This window comes from Oryctolagus cuniculus, chromosome 3 (assembly GCF_964237555.1).
Source record: "Oryctolagus cuniculus chromosome 3, mOryCun1.1, whole genome shotgun sequence".
NCBI lineage: Eukaryota > Metazoa > Chordata > Mammalia > Lagomorpha > Leporidae > Oryctolagus > Oryctolagus cuniculus.
Genome location: NC_091434.1, coordinates 65,044,733 through 65,065,877, shown reverse-complemented (window position 1 = coordinate 65,065,877; position 21,145 = coordinate 65,044,733). Strand labels below are relative to the sequence as shown.

General features: G+C 51.7%; 1 protein-coding gene and 1 long non-coding RNA gene across 13 annotated transcripts; one reads left to right on the top strand and one right to left on the bottom strand.

Moving 5' to 3' along the window:
- Positions 1-1,477: 1,477 nt before the first annotated feature.
- HOXD3 (homeobox D3) lies at positions 1,478-12,971 on the top strand. 11 transcript variants are annotated; one of them, XM_070071526.1, is made up of 6 exons: positions 1,478-2,018; positions 3,777-7,709; positions 7,821-7,906; positions 8,059-8,160; positions 10,715-10,880; positions 12,324-12,971. In XM_070071526.1, the coding sequence occupies exons 1-2, from the start codon at positions 1,478-1,480 to the stop codon at positions 4,532-4,534; spliced, it is 1,299 nt and encodes a 432-aa protein (XP_069927627.1). In that variant the 3' UTR covers positions 4,535-7,709; positions 7,821-7,906; positions 8,059-8,160; positions 10,715-10,880; positions 12,324-12,971. The 11 variants fall into 11 exon arrangements, with proteins under 11 accessions (XP_069927627.1, XP_069927623.1, XP_069927626.1 ...); XM_070071522.1 differs by having other exon boundaries at positions 7,821-8,160; XM_070071525.1 differs by lacking the exon at positions 7,821-7,906 and having other exon boundaries at positions 3,777-7,785; positions 8,063-8,160.
- LOC103348785 (uncharacterized) lies at positions 8,781-21,134 on the bottom strand. 2 transcript variants are annotated; one of them, XR_517079.4, is made up of 4 exons: positions 20,826-21,134; positions 11,089-11,159; positions 9,692-9,940; positions 8,781-8,894 (listed from the first exon to the last, which is right to left on the bottom strand). It is a non-coding gene; the product is annotated as an uncharacterized lncRNA (long non-coding RNA). The 2 variants fall into 2 exon arrangements; XR_011387581.1 differs by having other exon boundaries at positions 21,008-21,134.
- Between the last annotated feature and the right edge of the window lie 11 nt (positions 21,135-21,145).

Sequence of the window (21,145 nt, the reverse complement as noted above, 5' to 3'; positions counted from 1 at the left end):
TTGAGGAATTTTTAAGAATGTGTTAAGCTCTATGGTGAAAGTGGAGGAGGAAAAATGAGTTGAAATAGTTTCAGTACTGTGGTCAAATCCATGAGGTCATATAAGCTGACTAGAAAATTGGGTCCATCACGATGACCACAATGGAAGCCAAGGAGAGTTTCTGGGAAGGAAAGTTGCCCGAAACAAACAAAATCAGGAGCTAAAACCAGGGAGCTGACCTGTGAGTTTTCTTTATCAAACAGACAAAAGTGATTGAATAGTATTAGTTATACTTTAACTTCTTAGGAGCCTTTCAGAAAAAGCAGGGAGGGAGGGTGAGAGGGGAAACCCCTATCAGGAGTCAGAGGACACAAAAGGGGTAGAATTTTTCTCGGGTTTTTCTTCTTCTTCTTCTATCTGGGTCCATTCATCATGTCATGAGAAGTTCTCTCATTGGGAGGTAGGGTGGAATAGATGATCCAGAGCAGAGGTCAATAATAATAATATCTATTTATACAACAGATCTGGAGTGAAAACGATAACGTCGTAAGGCATTCCTCAGTTCTCCCAAGCTGCATGCACTTCGAATGCTAAGTCTCTTCACGTATTTCCAGTGGTCACCATTTTGAGGTAGCAGGAGGACATAGTTAAGGGGCTACAAAAATGCAGATGAAAGAGAAGAAACAGTTTTTTGCACTCAAAGTAAATCGGAGTCATTAAGCCTTCCTCTTGATGTTTATCTCCTAGTTTTCTACATTGTAGATTTCACAGTCCTGACCCACAGCGCTCATTGGGCCGCTCCTCAGCCTGTCATCGCAAAGTGGATCATCTGGGTCCTCATGAAAGATGCTGTGATTTTGAAACCAGGTGGGGGAGATGTTATTTTTTGAGAGCACTGGCTGTTCTGGGGCTTTCTTTTGCACATCAAAACACTAGGATGATCCCATGATGGATGGATTCAACCGTTCACCCACTCATTCAACAAGCATTTTTTTTTTGCATTTATGACCTGTAGGCCACTGGGAGGGGTGTTATGAATATGCAGATGAATAAGACACAGTCCCTGCCTGCAAGGAGCTCACAGTTTCATGGGAAGCATCAGCCTGTAAAATGCTTGAGGACATAAGTGCTTTTATATTAAGGTTCAAAGGCAAAATTGACAATCTTAGAGAAAGAAAATTGGCAGTGGAGTAGAAGTCCCTTCTGTAGATTAGAATTGAGCTAAAAAGAAGGAGAAACTCCCTATGACTTTTCCAAGGGTTCAAATAAGTAGAACTTCACAAATCCCAGATCCAGTACTTTCCCAACCCCTCACCATGAAGTGGGTGGGAAGCAGAGAGCCTGGGTTAGCCCCTCTACACTGACTGGTCTTGCCAATGACAGTCCCCCTGAGGCCTCTCACTTTTCTTTTCAGCAGGTCTCCTGGAGGCAGGAGGCTGGGTCAGCTCTCAGGACTCTGAAGACCTTGGAGGTGGTGTGAAGGATACCGTGGTAGTCAATGTTATTTGAGCAGGGTCAGCAGGCCCTGGAGCTTCCTGAGTGCACGATGCAGAAGGCCGCTTACTATGAAAACCCAGGACTATTTGGAGGCTATGGCTACAGCAAAGCTACTGACACTTACGGCTACAACACTCCCCATCAGCCCTACCCTCCCTCTGCTGCTGCCAACTCCCTGGACACAGATTACCCAGGTTCTGCCTGCTCCATCCAGAGCTCTGCACCACTTCGAGCTCCAGCCCATAAGGGGGCTGAACTCAACGGCAGCTGCATGCGGCCTGGCACTGGGAACAGCCAGGGTGGGGGTGGTGGCAGCCAGCCTCCGGGTCTCAACTCAGAGCAGCAGCCACCACAGCCCCCTCCTCCACCACCGACACTGCCTCCATCCTCTCCCACCAACCCTGGAGGTGGAGTGCCTGCCAAGAAGGCCAAAGGTGGGCCCAATGCTTCTAGCTCTTCAGCCACCATCAGCAAGCAGATCTTTCCCTGGATGAAGGAGTCTCGACAGAACTCAAAGCAGAAGAACAGCTGTGCCACGGCAGGTGAGGGGGCTAATCGCTGGGCCAAGGCCCCTCCAGACTGACCCAGGGAGGCCCCAGCCATCTAGGGACCAAAAATTCAGAGCTGGAAGTGTAACCTTGGAGGCCAGATGCTTAAACTCCTATTCACACAGAAATATCCTTCCGAGTGTCCCTAAATGTCCCTTGTAGTGGCAGCATGCTCACTTCCATTCCAGACTGTTGGTCCCTTAGTTGGACAGGTCTGTTATTAATATAGAGTTCTTCCTTATACTGACACAATGTCTGCTCTCCTGGGCTACTGGTCAGCTCCCTCTTCACCCAACAGCTTTTCGAAGTTTGAAGAAGGTATGATAATCCCCACGCCCAGGTGTTAAGTATACCAGATCACACACACCCTATGCCCTTAAATTAATAAAACACGTGGTCTGAGGAGTACTATGTAAAGAGCCACGCTAAAGGTTTTATGAGCACTACCTAATTTAATTTTCCAAACACACTTTTGAGGTAGATATGCAACATTCCCATTTTACAGATAAGGAACCTGTTAATTAAAGATGATAAGCAACTTGCTCAAGATCCCAAACCATAGTGCAGTCGAGTGGTGGATTTGAACCCAACTAGTCTGACTCAGGGCCTGCAAAGCATCACCATGAGACTACTTGGAGCACCCCAGCCCAATTCTCACTCCAGTAACTCCATATGGGAAAGGGTAGTCTGGGAAACAGCAATGTCTTGGGTCTGCCTCCTCTAGGTCCCTCAGAGTGTGTGCAGGGGGAAGACGGGCGCAGCCAGGGCCTCTGCTCCTTCTCTTTACCGGGGCTGCTTGGGTCCTGAAATGTTCTGGCCTTGTGTTCTCTGACATGGTTTACCTTCAGGGAGACGAACTTGCTTCCAGGTCCAGTGCTAGTCTGAGGCCTGGGATGTGGCTTGTTGTCTAGCCTCTGGTTTGCCAGCTGCTCTCTGGGGCTGCTGCTCCTAGGGGGAAAGCATTTCCTGGCCTGCAAGCTCCTTCTCCTGCCCCTCCCTCCTCAGCTGCAGGCTCAGACCCTCCCTCCTAGGAGGAATCCATTTGTCTTCCCAGTGAGGGAGTGGACAAGCAGTGGAGAGGTGGCAGGGGTGGTGGAAGCCACGGTTGAGGTTGCTGTGCCTAGTACTGCAATACTCAAAATGCTTCCAGCCCGGCCCTAGCCCCCTACAACTCCATCCAGGGTGTTTTTTTTGTTTGTTTGTTTTTGTTTTTGTTTTTGTTTTTTCCCATTTTCCTGCCTCTGGGTACAGCTGGCTGGAGTGAGATGCCAAGATGCTTACCCTGATTCTTTGCTCCCTAGGGGGCTCTACCCAACAGCCAGCTCCTAAGTAAAGCGAGCTGGAGCTGCTCCCTCTTCACATCACCCTCACTTCCAACAGCAGAGGCCAGGAGGAGTGTTCAAAGAAGTCTGGCCTTTCTTTGGGGGGTGGGGTGGGGGACTAGGGAGGCCTTAGCAGCTGCTCCTACTCTTTCATTAAACTCCTTCATGGCCTTTGGGCTAGACTGGAGAGGAGGGGGAGGGTATCCGATCTCAGAAAGCAGACTGACGGAGGCTTCAGGTGCGCGTTATAGGTAGGCAAGGGTGGAGCTGTCACCCTTTGGAACTTCACTTATTACCTGTTCCTTCCCCGCCGCAGCCAGAATTGGAGATGGGGGAAAGGGTGGAGGAAGGGGGAGCCAGGGACGCACCTCTTCCCCCAGGGTGTCCCCACCTCGTCTCTCAGCAACCCCCTCTCTCCCTCCCCACACAGGAGAGAGCTGTGAGGACAAGAGCCCGCCCGGCCCGGCCTCCAAGCGAGTGCGCACAGCATACACCAGTGCGCAGCTGGTGGAGTTGGAAAAGGAGTTCCACTTCAACCGCTACCTGTGCCGACCTCGCCGAGTGGAGATGGCCAATCTGCTGAACCTCACCGAACGCCAGATCAAGATCTGGTTCCAGAACAGGCGCATGAAGTACAAGAAGGACCAGAAGGCCAAGGGCATCCTGCACTCGCCGGCCGGCCAGTCCCCCGAGCGCAGCCCGCCGCTCGGCGGCGCCGCGGGCCACGTGGCCTACTCAGGCCAGCTGCCGCCGGTGCCCGGCCTGGCCTACGACGCGCCCTCGCCGCCCGCTTTCGCCAAATCGCAGCCCAACATGTACGGCCTGGCTGCCTACACGGCGCCGCTCAGCAGCTGCCTGCCCCAGCAGAAGCGCTACGCGGCGCCCGAGTTCGAGCCCCACCCCATGGCGAGCAACGGCGGCGGCTTCGCCAGCGCCAACCTGCAGGGCAGCCCGGTGTACGTGGGCGGCAACTTTGTCGACTCCATGGCACCGGCGTCTGGGCCCGTCTTCAACCTAGGCCACCTCTCGCACCCGTCTTCGGCCAGCGTGGACTACAGTTGCGCCGCGCAGATTCCGGGCAACCACCACCACGGACCCTGCGACCCTCATCCCACCTACACAGATCTCTCGGCCCACCATTCGTCTCAGGGACGCCTGCCCGAGGCCCCCAAACTGACGCACCTGTAGCGGCCGCTGCGGGCCGGGACTCGCGGCGCGATTACCTCTCTTGCTTTGGCGGCTGGTGGCCAGCCGGGCAGCCCGGGGACCCACCCCTTTCCCCGCCCGGGCCTGGCCGCCGCCTCCCGGGTCTCGGGCCTCCAGCGGCAGAGGAGCTGGCGCCCGGGCCACCCCTCTCGGGCGCGTCTTCCTCTGGGTGACTCGCCGTAAATCAGCCGCAAGGATCCTCCCCTGTAAGCCTGCCAGTGCCATGTACCGCGGACCGAGGGACTCTGATCTGGTAATGATGTCCCCCGAAGGTAAGTCTGAGACCCGTCGGCGGCGCGCCCTGCGGAGCGACCCGAGTCTCGAGTCTCGGCCCGCGTCTAGCTCCGTTTCCGAGACCTTAATTTATATGCTCCTTCCCGCCCCGTAAGGATTGCATCGGACTCAACGACCTGTATTTATTATTTGAAGCGAGTCATTTCGTTTCCCTGATTATTTATCCTCGTCTTAATGTATTTATGTGTATATCTATCTGTAGGATTCTCCAGCCGAGCTTCGGAACGAGCTCCCGGGCCCTGGGGGCCACGTGTCACCCTCAGTCCCCCTCGGTCTGCACTAGTTGAGAGAGTAGTTTTTGAACAGTTGTAACCGTGGCTGGTGTTTGTATTTGATGTAAAGGATTAAGACCGCAAATTGTCCTTCCTGGGTAGAGTCAGGCCGCCCGGTGGCGTGGCACGACACACACGTTAGTCATTTCTCAGCGGCAGCCCTCGCCACTCGCCACAGTTTATTGATTTCAAATTGTCTGGTACTATTTGAACAAATATTTAGAATAAAAAAATGTCTCGGTCGGAAGTGTATCTGTGTTAATCATGCACACTTGCAAGCACATCAGAACCCTGATGGAAGGCTTGGAAATAGACTGACCCTTTGGGGGAAAAAAGTATTTTATTTATTAGGACTCTAGTGTACAAACTGATTCTGGGAATACTTGATTACATTCCAGCGACTGAAACTAGGGCGGGGAGATCCCAGAGAATGCAAACCTAGGCATGTTTTGGGGGTGGCATGGGGGCGATTTGGAGGAGGCTTTGCCAAAGCCACCACTATTAGCTTCTTCGCCCTCTTTGTAGACACAATCGACTTTTACACTGGGGAGGCCAGAGCTCATTTTTCTGCATTAAGTAATAAAAAATAAACTCTGAGAGAAAACTGACAATCAAAGAAAAAAAAAAAAAACACAAGAGAAGTGGACAGAAGACTAGAGCCATGAAAAAGCTAAGGTGCTGAGGAAGAAATGTTCCGTGGAGACGCGCACCTGAGCTTTTTCTCTAGGAAATGCTGTCATGGATTTTTCCTTTGTAGTGCTCAGAAGTTCATTTCTAAAGAAAACGCATTCTCCACCATGTCAAGTAATAAAAGTTTCATTAATGGAACACAACAAGAATGAACACCTTCTTTATTCCTGTTTCTTTGTACAAAACGGGCAAAACTGTCTTCAAGGGTTGATAAACATTTTGTAAATATTAGCGTGGCTGTAGCTAGGGGTGGACACTGCACACCTACTTCCAGGGGAGGGGGCATTTGGAAGACAACTTCAGATAGGGTTCAATTCTTTTGTATTTCGGCAAAGTCTGCCCACGCATCTCTATTTGGCTTGACAAATAACACAACTCCTACTACATCCCCGGTGACGCGAGGTGAATTTCCTATTGTGTGGAAATAATTTGACTTCTACTTTTCTAGTGGAACAATCACCACTTCTATCTGGATGTTTGTGTTTCGCTAAGTAATGATGGCTCAAAATAATATTTAGTTCCCTTGTTCCTTTGTGCTGTTTCTAAAATGGCATGTTGGATTGGGAGTGTGTGTGTGGGGGTGTCCTTTTGCTAAATTTCACTTCATGCCAGCAGGTTTAAAGTCTCTATGTTGTAGAAGTGTATCAACAGAATAAATGATTCGATCGAAGGCATATTCTACCCACCTTCAAGGCTCGACATTGTTTTCCAAGAAACCTGCACCCATGGGCAGGATTTCTAATTGTCTTGTAAGAAATTATTTTTTAAGCTATTAAGAAGAGCTAGCCGTCTTGCAGGGATTACAACCAGCTTTCTTAACTGGCTAAATATTGTCAGGCTGTTTCATTTCGGCCCAGTTTTTCCTCATCTCCTCTTCCTATCATAAATAATAATAAAAATACATAATGCATCATGGCTCCAGGCGTTTTCCAGTGCGGTGTTACCGCAGGAGTATCTGCTGAGTCTGCGGGTGTCTGCAAAACCCCAAGTGTCATCTGCGGCTTAGGGTTGCACGGATTAGACTTTAAACGGTGTCTAGCCCGGCTGACACCAGCTTCCTCTCACACTGGGGCTCCCTGGAAGCGCGGGCTTGTTGTGGGGCTCCCTCACCAGGCAGTCCCCGGGTGTGTGTGTGTGTGTGTGTGTGTGTGTGTCGGGGCGGGGGTCACCTGGACCACATCTGCGCTCTCCCTCACCTCTGCAGGTTCCTGAGACTTGCGAGAATGGCCCGATGGGCTCTAGAGGCTGGCACGAATCAGGTGCTGGGCACACACCCGGTGGCTCCCGGCGTCGGTGGGTTTGGGTGGGGGTGGCGGCGAGACCCGCGAGGGCGCGTTCCCACGCGGTGGCCTGCCCGGCCGAGAGCTGGGGCCCGCGGCACAGACATTTAAAACTTCATAAATTATAAACAAGCCGCCTTGGCCTTCGCCATAAATCCCGCTTCTCTTGAGCCTGCAATTAGTGTGGGGAAGCACCCGAGTCTAAACACAAGCAAAGGCGCTCCGAAGGGCCCAACTGCCCGAGGTTGCAAGCCTTTCTTTCCCAGCGCCGCCCCCCTGCGCTCGAGGCTCGCACGCAGCCGCCGCCTCCCCCGCCACCGCCGGCGGTGCACACTCGGCTGGGTTCCCGCGCGGCGGGCGACGGAAGGTCACAATAGCTGCTCTATCCGCGGAGGCGCCCGCCTCCTCCCTCCGGGTCTCAGAGCGGCAGAGAAAGGCGAGTGGGGGAGGGGAAGCCGGCCCCAGCAATGGCGCCCTGGGCCCAGGCCTCTCGTTCGCTTGCAGAGGAGGACCCGCAGCAGGAGGGGGGGCGGTCAGCGGCGAAGGGAGACCCCCACCCTCCCCCACGCCCCTCTCCAGGGTCCAGCGTTCCGGGGTCCGCCCAGAGCAGCCTGGCAAACGGTGCGTGCGGCGCGGGGCTGACGCCTGGAGATGGGGCAGGGCTGCTCCTTGCTCCGATGGGAGCAAATGGCTCTAGGTAAGGCCATGGCCAGCTCTGCTATTTCCCTCCAGAGACCCCTCTGAGAGGGAGCGGTGGGGCCCCCTGGATTCTGAGGGAAGGGGTCACACCGCCGTGGGCCCCAGCCTGTGGACGAGAGGTAGGCAGCCTGTGGACGAGAGGTAGGCGGCCTTTGGGCGTCCCTGCTGGTTTTGCTCAGGGATTCAAATATGAATGAAGGCAGGGGAGCAGTGGGGCAGCCACAGAACTGGGAGGTAGAGGTGGGGGAAAGCGAGCTTCCCTTGTGACCAGGAAGACCTCAGGATCCAGCCTGCAGAGGAACGCCCAGACCCAGCTGAGCCGGCCAGGGGCATAGCGGTTGCAGAAGGGCCTGGAGAGAAATCCTGGCCACCGGTAAGGAGGTTAAAAAAAAAAAAAAAAAAAAAAAAAAAACGGGGTGGGGGGAGGCGATTAAGTACACAATCTGCCTTCTGGCCTTCCTTCCTCAGCCTCATCCAGGGACCTGACAGAGAAAAATCCTCCTCTGATGGAATCATTAAGTTAACCATCCATTTGTACCATTTCTTTGTACAGACTTTCAAATGAGAGGGAGAGAATTGGAGCGACCGCTGTCCCCTTGGTGCGGCCCAAGCCTAGTCCCTATCAGAGATGCATCAGTGGCAGCGTCAGTGGCTGCTACCCTTGCTGAACAAGATTTTTGGAATTTCTATTTGTGAAGAGTATTAAAAGCCACTGATGACCTAAACCAGCGGCGTGGCCCTCCTCCCCCCACCCCCCACCCCCCGGGCCTGCACCAGCCTGCTGGTTCCATGGTGTAGGGCATCTTGGCGGCCAGCAAGCCTGGGAGCCCAGGCTCTCCATCTGTTGAGGTTTTTCACAAGGGAGGGGGCAGAGGATGTGTGTGGGTGTGTGTTTGAATAACACAGCATGAACCCTTCATTCTAACCAGGCTGCTCCCTGGCTTGACCTGGGGCAGTCAGCTTGCTCACACCTTCAGTATTCCAAGGCAGCCGTGGGCCTGTTTTGATTTTTATCAGAGGAATTAGCAGAAACTTCCTTTTGAAGTCAAGCAGTAGTTAATCCTCTTCCTCTGGGAGCTGTTAGCATGGCTTTGGTCCTTTGAGAAACTGAAAGAAAACACCAGGAAGAACAGAAGTGTGTGAGTAGCAAGAAGAGAGGTAGAAGGTCCCCTTCCCCACCAACTCTAAGCCTGCTCACTGGAGGGCATGGCCACTTCCTGGAGAGAGTATCTTTAGGGCCCCCGGCAAGTGGGCCCACCAAGAGCTGAGCTGTGTTGTCAGCAGCCAAGCTCTTACCACTTTAGAGGGCTAGCTTTCATAGGTCTCTCTTGCAAAAGGCCTGGTTGGAAGGGGTGGGGGGTGGGGGGAGGGGAGAGAGAGAGAGAGAGAGAGAGAAAGAGAGAGAGAGGGAGAAACCTGAGTAGATGAATCCTCCGCACTTACTGCATCAGTGGTGCTGGAGAGGATCAGCAGAGGATGAAATCATAGTCCTCACTGCCCCCCCTTTTAATAAAAGATTTATTATTTATTTGAAAGTTACAGAGAAAGATCTTTCACCCGCTGGTTCACTCCCTAGAGGGTCACAATGGCCAGTGCTGGGTCCAGGAGCTTCTTCCAGGTCTTCTGCATGGGTGGCAGGACTCCAGGCAGTTGGGCCTACTTCTGTTGCTTTCCCAGGCCATTAGCAGGGAGCTGGTCTAGAAGTGGAGCAGCCAGACCCAACCAGAAGCGGCATGATTGCAGGCAGTGGCTTTACCCGCTGTGCCACAAAATTGGCCGGTTCCGTTGTTTTCTACTCCTGCTACAAATGCCCTTTGCTTTGGGTTCTAAGGTTGGTGACAAGTGGATTTTTATATCCCACCTAAAGCCCATTCCTAAACACTTCCTTCAGGTCTCACACCTACCTTGGCAAGTTGGAAAGTACAGCAGGGACCCAAAGGCCCAATTTCAGGCCAGGTCCAGCCTAGATAGATGCACAGTGAACAAAAGAGGTCCCCACACGGAGGAAGAGCCAGAGTAGACGGCTGCCCGTCCCGTGCAGCAGCAGAGTCCTCCGAAGACAGAAGCCAGTGCACGTTTTTGTTCTAGATCCTGTGGCAAAATATCTTGACTAGTTCTGATAGTAGTCTGGACTGGTTTTCACAGCAGATTATCTGTAAAACCACAAAAGAAGTGGGGTATTAACAGTAGGAATGGCCAGGAGAGCCTGAAGTGAGTGGGATTCATGAAAAACCCAGTCACAGAAAAAGGGCTCTTACCCGGGGAAGCAGGCTTCCAAACCAGGCCAGGAGGGCCAGCCAGACCAGGACCTTGCCCAAGGGGGGGCGGGGGGCAGGCGGCCTTTAGACGGCTCTATTGTCCAGGGCGCTGCCCCACAAACACGCTGCTCCTCCCTGCCTCCCCTGCCGGCGCCGAGCAGGAAAGTGGGTCGGGTGCGCGGGGCTCTAAGGAGTGAGTCCCTCACTCTCCTCTGCCACCGTCCCCGCAAGACAACACACAAAGGAAGTCCCGCTCCGCCCTCGGGCCCGAGGACACGTTGGGGAGGAGGCTGGTGTGGACCCCGAGTCTGCGGCCCCAGCTCCCTGGCGGGGAACAATAGCCGCCGCCTCTCGGGGCGGTCTGGCGGGCGCGCCGCACAAAGGCCCGCTGGTGACCGCGCCGCCAAGCGTCGCGCGCGCTCCTCCGCGTTCTCCGCGCCCGCAGGAGCTGCCAGGAGGCGGGCGGCGCCGGCTGGGTGTCCCTGAGTCCACCTGGGACACTTTGAGAAAGCCCGACGGCGAGTTCCTCACCCTCCCGGCTGGTGGCCGCGGCGGCCTGGGGAGGGGGCCGGGAGAGGCTTGCTCTGTGTGTGTCTAGGGTGGGCGGCTGGAGAGGTTGGTCCTATTAAGAGTTCATCAATCACCCGGTGTGCTCTCCTCGCTCGACAGCGGTTCCTCCTACTTCAGAGCAAGTCTGGGCCAGCTGGGATCCGACCAGAAACCGCAAGCGCTGGAGACGCAGGCGCTCAAGCTGAGCGCGAACCTGAGGGCACGACCCGCCGTCCGCGCCCGCGGGGAGCGGCGCAGCCGGGGCGACGCGAGCCCCAAGGGAAAGGTCGGCGGTCACCTCCTTCCACTGCGGTTCCCGCCCTCGGGCAGCCCAGGGCGCTAAGGTCTTCCCCAGCCACCTGCACCCACGCCTGCCCCAGACTGACAGAGACCTTGTATGCCCCCCCCCCCCCCGCACCCCAGCCCTTGCTTGCTCAAGTGACTCCCTTAAATGTTGCTGCACCCCTCTCCTCCGCCCTGGGACAAATCCATACCTGAAGGCAGGGCAAGAAAAACCCCAAAGGCTCAGAAGAGTTTTTGCGGCCAGCTTTCAGTCTCTCTGTACCTGCAGAGGAATATTTGAGTGGGAGGATGTAGGGTAAGAACGGCGTTGAACTTGGGAACTAAACTTGAATGCTATTTAAAATAACAACAGAAACATAGCTAAAACAACCATAACAACTTGCATCTCCTTTGTACTTGTGCGAGTGGGGGGGGGGGTCGGGGGAGGACCTCAAGTATTTTTACCTCAGCTCCTTTGGATTCATTTTTAGAAACACCACCAAGGAGAGGAGGCTGGGGAGGGAGGTGTGTGGCTGAGCGGCTAAGCCAAGGGAGCATCCCATTCCTGAGTGCCTGGTGAAGTTCTGGCTGCCTGGCTTCTGACCCAGTGCCCTGCAATTGCATACTGAGACAAAGTAGAGGATGGCTAAGGTGCTTGGGCCCCTGCCACCTTGTGGGAGACTCAGAGGACGTTCCAAGATCTAGGCTTTGGCTTGACTGAGCCCTGGCTGTTGCAGGCATTTGGGGAGTGAACTAGCAGATGGAGATTCATTCTCTCTTTCTCTCTCTCTCTCTTGTAAACATTGTGTTTATAAAAAGGGTGGACTGAAACTTTCTGGGGACAGTCATTAGCCTTCTAGCCATTCACAGTAGGAAGGCTTGGGTGGCATGATTGGTGAAGGCTGCTTCTTTTTAAAAGATTGATTTATTTATTTGAAAGGCAGAGTTACAGACAGAGAGAGAGAGAGAGAGAGAGAGAGAGAGAGAGAGAATTGTCCATCCATTGGTTCACTCTTCAAATGGCCACAACAGCTAGGGTTAGAGTTGGGTCCATCCAAAGCCAGGAGCTTCTTTTGGTTCCCCAACGTGGGTACAGGGGCCAAACATTCAGGCCATCTTTCACTGCCTTCTCAAGTACATAAGTAGGGAGCTGGATCAGAAGTGGAGCAGCCGGGACTCCATCCTGTGCGCATATGGGGTGTTAGCATGCACCCACTTTGCTACAGAAGCCAGCCCATGAAGGGCTTCTTCTGCTTCCCTCTGGAGTGGTATATACTGACCTCGTAAATTCCAAGTTCTGGCCTCATCTCTTTTCTGCTTTTTGTGGGGCATTTCTGAAGTCAGTTAAGGTGTTGCCCCAAACCCATTGGAAAGAGACCCTGAAGGGTGAAAGTCCTAGCTTTGTTCCCGCCCCTCCTCAGCCTTCTCTCTCTCTGCATCCTCTCAGGTACAGATGAACTTGCTGTGGAGAAACCTCCTATCTTCTTGCTTCAGACAGATACAGGCAGAAGCATGACGCCTCACACAGTGTCCAGAACTCACTGAGTGATGGAAGTGTTGGTGCTGCTGTCCTTGGCTTCGTGCCCCTGGCCCCTGCATTTCCTTTCACTACCTACTGAACAGCTCCTGTGTGCACCCTGCTGGGCTCTAAGACACAAAGATGAGTCACTAATGGTTGGCGCCTTTCAATCTCCTGGGAGAAGGAAGAAATGGTGAAACAAGGTGATGGTATTAGAATGAAAAGTGTGGCTGGGGCCAGCACTGTGGCACAGTGGCTTAACGCCCTGGCCTGCAGTGCCGGCATCCCATATGGGCACTGGTTTGAGACCCGGCTGCTCCACTTCCCATCCAGCTCTTTGCTATGGCCTGGGAAAGCCGTAGAAGATAGCCCAGGTCCTTGGGCCCCTGCACCCATGTGGGAGACCCGGAAGAAGCTCCTGGCTCCTGGCTTCGGATCAGCACAGCTTCGGCTGTTGCAGCCATCTGGGGTGTGAACCATAGGATGGAAGACCACTCTCTCTCTCTCTCTCTGCCTCTCCTCTCTGTATAACTCTGACTTTCAAATAAAATAAATAAATAAATAAAAGAATGAAAAGTGTGGCCAACCTGTTCTTGGAATAAGGAGTGGTCAGAAAGGTATTCTCAGAGGATGTGAATTTAGGTTCCTGAAGTAGAGGTTTTTGAGACCAAGGAGGGAAGGGTTTACTATGCAGGGAACAACTCATACAAAAGCAAGGAGGGAAGAAAGACAAGGTCTGGGCCTGGAACAAGAAGAAGAGCATGGACCTGTGGCATCCTGGCTGGAAAGACAGGATGTACGGAGTTCAAGTAAGGGAGTTTGGACCTATTCTGTAGGCAATGAGCAGCCACTGAAGGTTTCAAGCTGGAATCTGAGGTCATCTATTTGGAAAGCGAACTCTGGGGTATTGATTGTCTAACTGGGGAAGATATTGGAGGCAAGAAGAACAAAATAAGGAGGCTGCTACAGGAATCCAGCACAGAGACAAACTAATGTAATAGAGACAGAGAGAAAAGACATTTAGGAGGTAAAGCTCACAAGCCCTGGTGATCAATTGGAAGGGTAAAAGAGGAGCTGCAGATATTAATTCCTAGATTTTTATTTTGAGGCCTCTGTGGGTAGTCAGGCCATTCACCAAAGTGAATTGAAGACGGGGAAGAGACTTTGCAGGGGAATCTAATGAGTTCAGTTTGGGGTCCACATTGTATTTTCTGCTTTGCTACTGATACATTGTGACCTTAAGCAATCCACTTAATCTTTCTGGACTTCAGTTTCATCAGTGAAACAGTCAATAAAGATATCTACCTGGAAGGTTTATCATTCAAAGTGTGTGTGTGGGGGGGGGTACCATCTTTACTAGCTCCCCATGGATGTCTTATATAAAGCTAAAACCCAGGGAAAACATGCCCACACCTCCATCATGCTGATCAATACTTAGATCCTGGGTGGCCCGAGAGAAATAAGTCTCCAGGAAACTTTAACACCACCACCACCAACACCCTCCTGTATCCCAGATACTGAATCCAAGCTAATGCCTCAGATTACGTTAGATCAGAGTGCTAAGCAGAGCTCCTCTGCTTCCCAGGAGGTACTCTGTGGACTGTGCAGAAATCCTGCCTCGCTGTCAGGTGGCGGACAGCGAGAGGAGGTCCCTTAGCAGATGCTGACAAGCTTCTGCTTTTTGCATTGGGCGCCTTGAATCCACTTACTCTGTGTGGGTCCTCCTTAGCCCATGTGTGCAACTGTGGTGTACACTGGACATCTGCCCTTGGCATTGCAGAGGCTGTCACTGTGGCAAGTGGCTCCTCTTTCCTGTGTCACTATTATCATTTGTAAAACACGGTTATGAAAGGATTAACAGCTGTTATTGTTCCCTTATCAGATACTAAAATGAAAAATTGTATCCCACTGACTTGGCAAGGGTATAAGAACAGGAACTCTCATAAATTGTTGGTAGAAAGGCAAGCTGATGCACTTCTACAGGGAGTCGTTTGGCAAAATGCAGTAAAACTGCCGATACCTACAATTTTTTACTAAATAGTTTCTTTTTTAAAAAATTATTTATTTTAAAGGTAGGGTGATGGAAAAAAAAAGAGATTTCCCTTCTGCTGGTTCACTCTCAAAATGGCTGCAATGGCCAGAGCTGGGCCAGGCTGAAGCCAGGAGCTTCATCTGGGTCTCCCATGTGGGTGCAGGGACCCAAGTGCTTGGGCCATTCTCCGCTGCTTTCCCAGGCACATTAGCAGGGAGCTGGATTGGAAGTAGAGCAGCCAGGACTCAACCAGTACCTATATGAGATGCCAGCATCATAGGCGGCAGCTTAACCTGCTGTACCACAATGCCAGTCCCCACAGTTTCACCTCTAGGAATCTTCCTAAGAGGTAAAAGCTTGAACACATGTTTGCAGTGGCAAAAGTTTGAAAACAAGCTAAATGCCCATCCATAGAGACTGGCTGAATAAACTGTGGGAGGCACACGCAGAGCAGTATGAAGTTGTAAAACTAATCCAGGAAGTTCTGTATGTATTTATGTGGAACATTCTTCAAGGCACAGAGAGGGGGGAAGCATGGTGCAAAAGAGTCTGTCTAGCAGGTACCATTTGTGTACAAAAAAATTGTGGAGATAGCCAGACAGATAGTTTGTGAAGATATCCTACAACATTAGATCGCCTATGTGAAGAAGGTGGCTGGGGACAAGGATGAGAGGAAGACTTTCTACCACATACCATTTTGAATCATGAACCATGTAAGTGTAAATTTATTACCTGTTTAGGAATGAAAGGGACAAATTTTAAATGGTTAGTACAAGTGTAACTGATCTAGGTGTGTTTATGTGTGTGTGTTCATACACACCCTTTTTTGTACTTGCTCAATCCAGTGATAGTAGTCTATGGACAACTCTTGTTCTGTCCCCCAGGGCCCTGATACCTATTAACCTCTGCAGGAATGGGTGGGGGCATCTTCTGCTGCTTTTCCCAGGCCGTTAGCAGGGAAGGGGATTGGAAGTGGAGCAGCCAGATTTCGAACCCACATTCATGTGAGATGCTGGCATTGCAAGTGGTGGCTTTACCCACTACGCCACAACACTGGCCCCAGCTTAATAAATCTTATCTCAAAGGTGCCTTCTAGCTTTCACGTGTTAGGCTGTGAAAGGTCAGCCTTTAAAGAGAGGAAGAATCATAGCCAAGGCCAACAGGTATTTTGCCCTCTCTGGATCCCTGGGGATCAAGTGCATGTTCCAGACAATTTGGCAGAGATGGAGGGAAAGGAAGAAGTGAGCCTGGTCTCTCCAAAGCACTATGTGGTCAGAAAACTTGGGAAACCCCCACTGACCACTTCTAGGGATATTTTCTGGAACTTCAGCCCTACTGGACTTAATGTTGACCTTAACATTGACTTATTCACCCTGCCACCCAACAGTTCTGGATATTTGTGAGGCACACTCATGTGCCAGCTAGCCACAGCCTGTGTGGTTCATGGTCCCTCCCACAGACCATCTCCTTTCTCCCCACACTGCTTCCTCTCCTCCCCCAAATCCAAAAGAAAAAATGTCTAAGTATGGCTGCAGAGAATCTTCTTTTAGCAGCACCCTAGAGGTTTGTTCCAAGTAAAGATTCCCGAGTCAGCCTTACTGGGTCAAAGTCTCTGGGAGTGGGGGCAGGCACTTGGTGCAGCAGTTAAAATGCCACCTGGGATGCCTGCATATCCGAGGAACTAGGTTCAAGTATGTGCTCCTCTCCTAATTCCAGCCTTCTGCCAGTGCAAACTCTGGGAGCAGTGGGAAGATGGCTCAGGTGATAGGGCCCCTGCCATCCATTTGGGAGACATGGATTGACCCCAGCTTCTAATTTTGGCCTGGTCCAACCATGGCTGTTGTGGGCACTTGGAGAGTGAACAGTCAGATGACAGATCTCTGTCTCTCTTCCAAATGGATAAAATATATTTAAAAAAAATTTTTTTTGACAGGCAAAGTGGATAGTGAGAGAGACAGAGAGAAAGGTCTTCCTTTGCCGTTGGTTCACCCTCCAATGGCCGCCGCAGCCGGCGCACCGCGCTGATCCAATGGCAGGAGCCAGGTGCTTCTCCTGGTCTCCCATGGGGTGCAGGGCCCAAGCACTTGGGCCATCCTCCACTGCACTCCCTGGTCACAGCAGAGAGCTGGCCTGGAAGAGGGGCAACTGGGACAGAATCTGGCGCCCTGACTGGGACTAGAACCTGGTGTGCTGGCACCGCAAGGCGGAGATTAGCCTAGTGAGCCACGGCAGCGGCCTAAAATTTTTTTCTTAATCTCCAGGGATGGGCCAAGGAATCTGCACTTAAAAAAAAGATTTATTTTCTTTATTTGAAAGGGAGAGTTATTGGGGGTGGGGGAAGACAGGAAGATCTTCCAACCATTGGTTCACTTCCCAAATGGCTGAGATGGTTGGGGCTGGGGCTGGGCCAGGCCAAAGCCAGAAGCAGGAGCTTCATCCTGGCCTCCATGTGGGTGCAGCGGCCCAAGCACTTGCGCTGTCCTCCATTGCTTTCACAGGCACCTAAGCAGGAAGCTGGATCAGAAGTGGCACAGCTGGAACTTGAATGCCGACATTGGAGGCAGTGGCTTAACCCACTAAGCCATAATGCCAGCCCCAGAACCTGTACTTTTAAGCAAGCTTCTATGGTGTTTCCCACATGAAGCAGTTTTGGGAGCCAATGATCTTAGGATATCCATTAGCCAGTATTAGTCATGGTAAAGACACCATTCTGTACATACTTTATTTCTGTCCAACATTTATTGAATGCTTAGCATCTGCCAAGCACTGCCCTGACTGTGAGCTTTTTTATCCACAAAGCTCTTAGGGAAAGGCATAAAACTCTCTAAACTGTTCTCTCCAAGGAGGGTCACAGTGACAGACTGCCAAAAGATTTAGAATTCCCGTCCTTAGGACCCCTTGCCTGATTGCACCTCAGATGACTGACAGCTGTACAGAGAATAGCATCATAACCTGATTTTCTACCTGGTTAAACAGAAGAGACACCCCCTTCCCCATTTATCCCAATCAGCAAGAGACTTTCTGTGCCTTGGGTTGTTGAACCAACAGTGTGAATGTGCTCCAGTGTTTCCAAGGGGTAACACAGTGGGGCTCACGGAGGGAGGATGCCAAAGGCTGTTTTGGGATAGCCTGAAACACAGACAGCAGGCTGCTAACCACCCTCCCCCCACCCCACATCACTTCTGTCTGCAGAAGGGAAACTTGTTATTAGTGTGGGAGAGAAAGGCGGCCATGGAGAGTTGAGAATGTGGGCCAGTTGTAGCCGTTGTGCTGAATGGGATGGTTGAGATTTCAAAGCATTCCTGCTTCAGACACAGTCTGGCAATCAGGCTCCTCTGTGGAGAAGTCAGAGCACCAGGGCCCAAGCAGGGCAAATGACCCTTGGGAATTTGTGGCCTGAATAAGTAATGAAATTAGGAAGCCATTTCTCCCATTGCCAGTGAGCGCTTGATTCAAACTTTAAAGTTATTCAAAATATCCTATATTCACATCTTTTCATACATATTCCTCCCCAATAATATCTTCAAATCTCTCCCTAGAGGCTTTTTTGAGTAGATTTATAAGATAGATAGACTTGGATCAGAAATGATTCTCTGGGGCTGGCATTGTGGTACAGCAGGTTAAGCCACTGCCTAAGGTGGCATCCCATACTGGAGCATGGATTAGAGTCTCAGCTGCTCTGTTTCCAACCCAGCTCCCTGCTAACACACCTGGGAAAGCAGCAGAAGATGGACCAAGCAGTTGGCTTCCTGCCACTTATGTGGGAAACCAGGTGGAGTTCCAGGCTCCTGGCTTCAGCCTGGCTAAGCCCTTGATGTTGTGGCCATTAGGGAGTGAACCAATGAATGAACAAACCTACCTACCCACCTACCTCTCCCTCCATCCCTACCTTCCTCCCTCTGTCACTGTGCATTTCAAATAAATCTGATAAAAATTGAATCTCTGGTTCCTTTGGTTCTACAGTATCTTTTTTCCTAGCCTAAGTTTCTTGGGCCCAGAACTGTGGTATAGTAGACAAAGCTGCTGCCTATGGCTCTGGCATCCCATATGGATATCAGTTCCAATCTGGCTGCTCTACTTCCAATCCAGCTCCTTGCTAATGAACCTGGCAAACCAGTGGAAGATGGTCCAAGTGTTTGGGCTCCTGCACCCACATGGGAGACCTGGAGGAGGTTCCTGGCTCCTGACTTTGGATCAGCTCAGTCCTGGCTGTTGCAGCCATTTGGAGAATAAAACAGCAGACGGAAGATTTATCTCTCTCTCTCTCCCCTTTTTTTCCTCTAACTCTTTCAAATACATAAATTAAAAATAAAAATAAGAAACTAGTCCAGCAGTGGAGATGGCAATAATTCTGAGTTCCAAGGTGTAGGATATGTCAAGGACTCAGATGAAAGCAGTAGAGAGAAAGGCAAGCATACTGCAGCTGGAAGTGTGTGGTGAGCAGAGAACGGCCTCTGGGAAGGAACAATACCGAGCACCCTGCTCCCTCCATACTGGCACCCATCTCTGGAAGACAACATATTAAAAAAAAAAATTCATTCTCCTTCTGAACACTGTCCCCTTTGCAAAAGCTAAATAGCCAAATTTTGCTACAGGGAAATAGTGTGGATAGCTCGTGGGTACATCAATCTCAAGGGTTTTTTTTGTTTGTTTGTTTGTTTGTTTTGTTTTGTTTTAATCAAGAAGGAAGCAACCTTAGTCCCAAATGCTTAGCAGCAACAACCTAGCCCTGGTTGCCATCCAGGATGCCAAGGTTTCTCCTGAAACATTAGAGAAAAGGCCCTTCATCTGGTCAGACTTGCCAGCACATCAGACTGGGTTTCCATCCTAAACCCTGGGTTTCAGGGGTCTGGGGGATCCTGAACTGCTGGAGTTTGTGCAGTTGACTGGGAAATGAAATTCTGCACTGAAAACAGATCTTCACCCTTGAATTTGCCACTTCAGTTTTGTCCTACAGTCGGATGATGAATTCCCTAAATAATGTTTAAGGGGAGAAAAGGAAAAGCCCCTCTCTAGCACCCCAGCCAGGAAATAATGGAGTTCTTCCAATTAGCTCAGCCTTGAAATGGGAATGTATTTCTTCTCTGCCCTCTTTCTGTGCCTTTGATGCAAAGGTGTCAGCAGAGGAGAGGCTGCTGGGCTCCCAGTGCCACTCCCACCACTCCTGCCCACACTTCAGTAGCTGGTGTCTACCTGCAGGATGTCCCAGTTCTCTCAGACTCTGTCGGATGCTACTAGTTCTGTCACAGCTCAGGTCCAGAGGGCCCAGGAGGGAAGGCTGTCTGGAAAAGACATCTGGCTGCGTGCAATTGGCTCACCTTCAGCCTCAGCAGCAGTCTACGCTCTCCTTGTGGCCGTGTTTACTCACAAGTGCACACTGCTCTAAGGAATTGGCTCCCTGGACTGACACAGGCTCCTATGTTCCAGGCTTCCTCCGAGTAGAATTCCAAGCAGGGGCTCCATTGCTTTTTCACACAGTGGATCAAACAATAATAAACCCTGGCCACTGGAACTCGGCGGTGGTAACAGATCATTTTCAAGTGCACCTGACTAAGCTAAGAGTAGACTCTAAATTAGTTTCTTCTCCCTCACGCGCTTTTACAAAACCATCTCCTTTTCATTATTCCTTTGTGTAAAAAAAAAAAAAAAAAAAAAAAAAAACCATTTATTTAATTTGTGAGTTTCCTGCAGTCCCAAAGAGGGACATATGAAAAGCAGCGCTTTAAGTTGCAAAGTTTGTCAATGCAAAGCTCGCCTTTGTAACCCTTCTCATTTCCTGTGCCAATTGCACTTTTATTTCCCGTCTCTCTACACTCAGTCAACAAAACCATATTATCAAGGGAAAGACGTGAGCCCATTAACATCGTGAGCCCTTAGATTTCACTCGCAGGAGACGACGCAGCACTTATCTGATGGAACACAAGCTTTAATTGCTTCGGGGCACAAGCCTGGCCAAACCTCTCAGATCCCAGCCGTTCCAGGGAAGGCGTTGCGCCCTCGAGCCAAGCGCTGGGTTTCAAGCATGCGCAGCCCCCCACAGGCGCGCACAGAGAGAGCTGGGTTCTTTATTCCCACCAGCCGGTCCGAGGGGAAAGACGCCCAACTTCCCCACCAGGCCCACTTTCTCTAGTCTAAATCAACACCTGGCACTTAAAACACTCGCCCGTACCACGCTGCGACAAATTGGGAGGATGGCAGAAGCTGCTGGGAATGCGTCGAGGGTTTCCATCCCGCCCTGGTGCACAGCATTGACAGCCACAAGTGTCGGCCCGTGAGTCACAGGGGAGGGGAAACGCGGGAAAACCAACCCCCCGTTGCACTTTTAGGAGAGGGAGAACCCCCGTGCCAAGACAGTCGAAAGCGCACACGTCTCAGAAAGGAAAAAGAAGCAACTTTACCTTTCCTGGCCCGAGGCTAACGGGTGGTCCCCACGGGCGGACCTCCGAGCTCCCGTTTAACCCCATCCGCACGGGGGGGGGGGGACTGATCACCCACGGTCCGCGCAGAACAACACGCAGTCCCCGGACGGGGACTCGCCGGGCGGCCGGTGCTGCCTTTCTCCGCCCACCTCGCCCAATACCTGTTCCCGGAGCCGGCGTCCTGCGCTCCGGCCCCGCCCTTCCGCCCGCAAGCCCCAGGCCCCACAGGTTCGTCCGGGGTTGGGGGGCGCCGGGAGAGAGCTGGTTTGGCGAAGTTGGCGGTGGGGCAGACTGGAGGA

What these genes read in the sequence shown, in the direction of transcription:
- HOXD3 (XM_070071528.1), top strand. Translation starts at nt 1,478, where the DNA reads ATGTTATTTGAGCAGGGTCAGCAGGCCCTGGAGCTTCCTGAGTGCACG. An exon ending in GAACAGCTGTGCCACGGCAG is followed by an intron (nt 2,019 to 3,776) that starts GTGAGGGGGCTA and finishes CTCCCCACACAG; the next exon opens with GAGAGAGCTGTGAGGACAAG.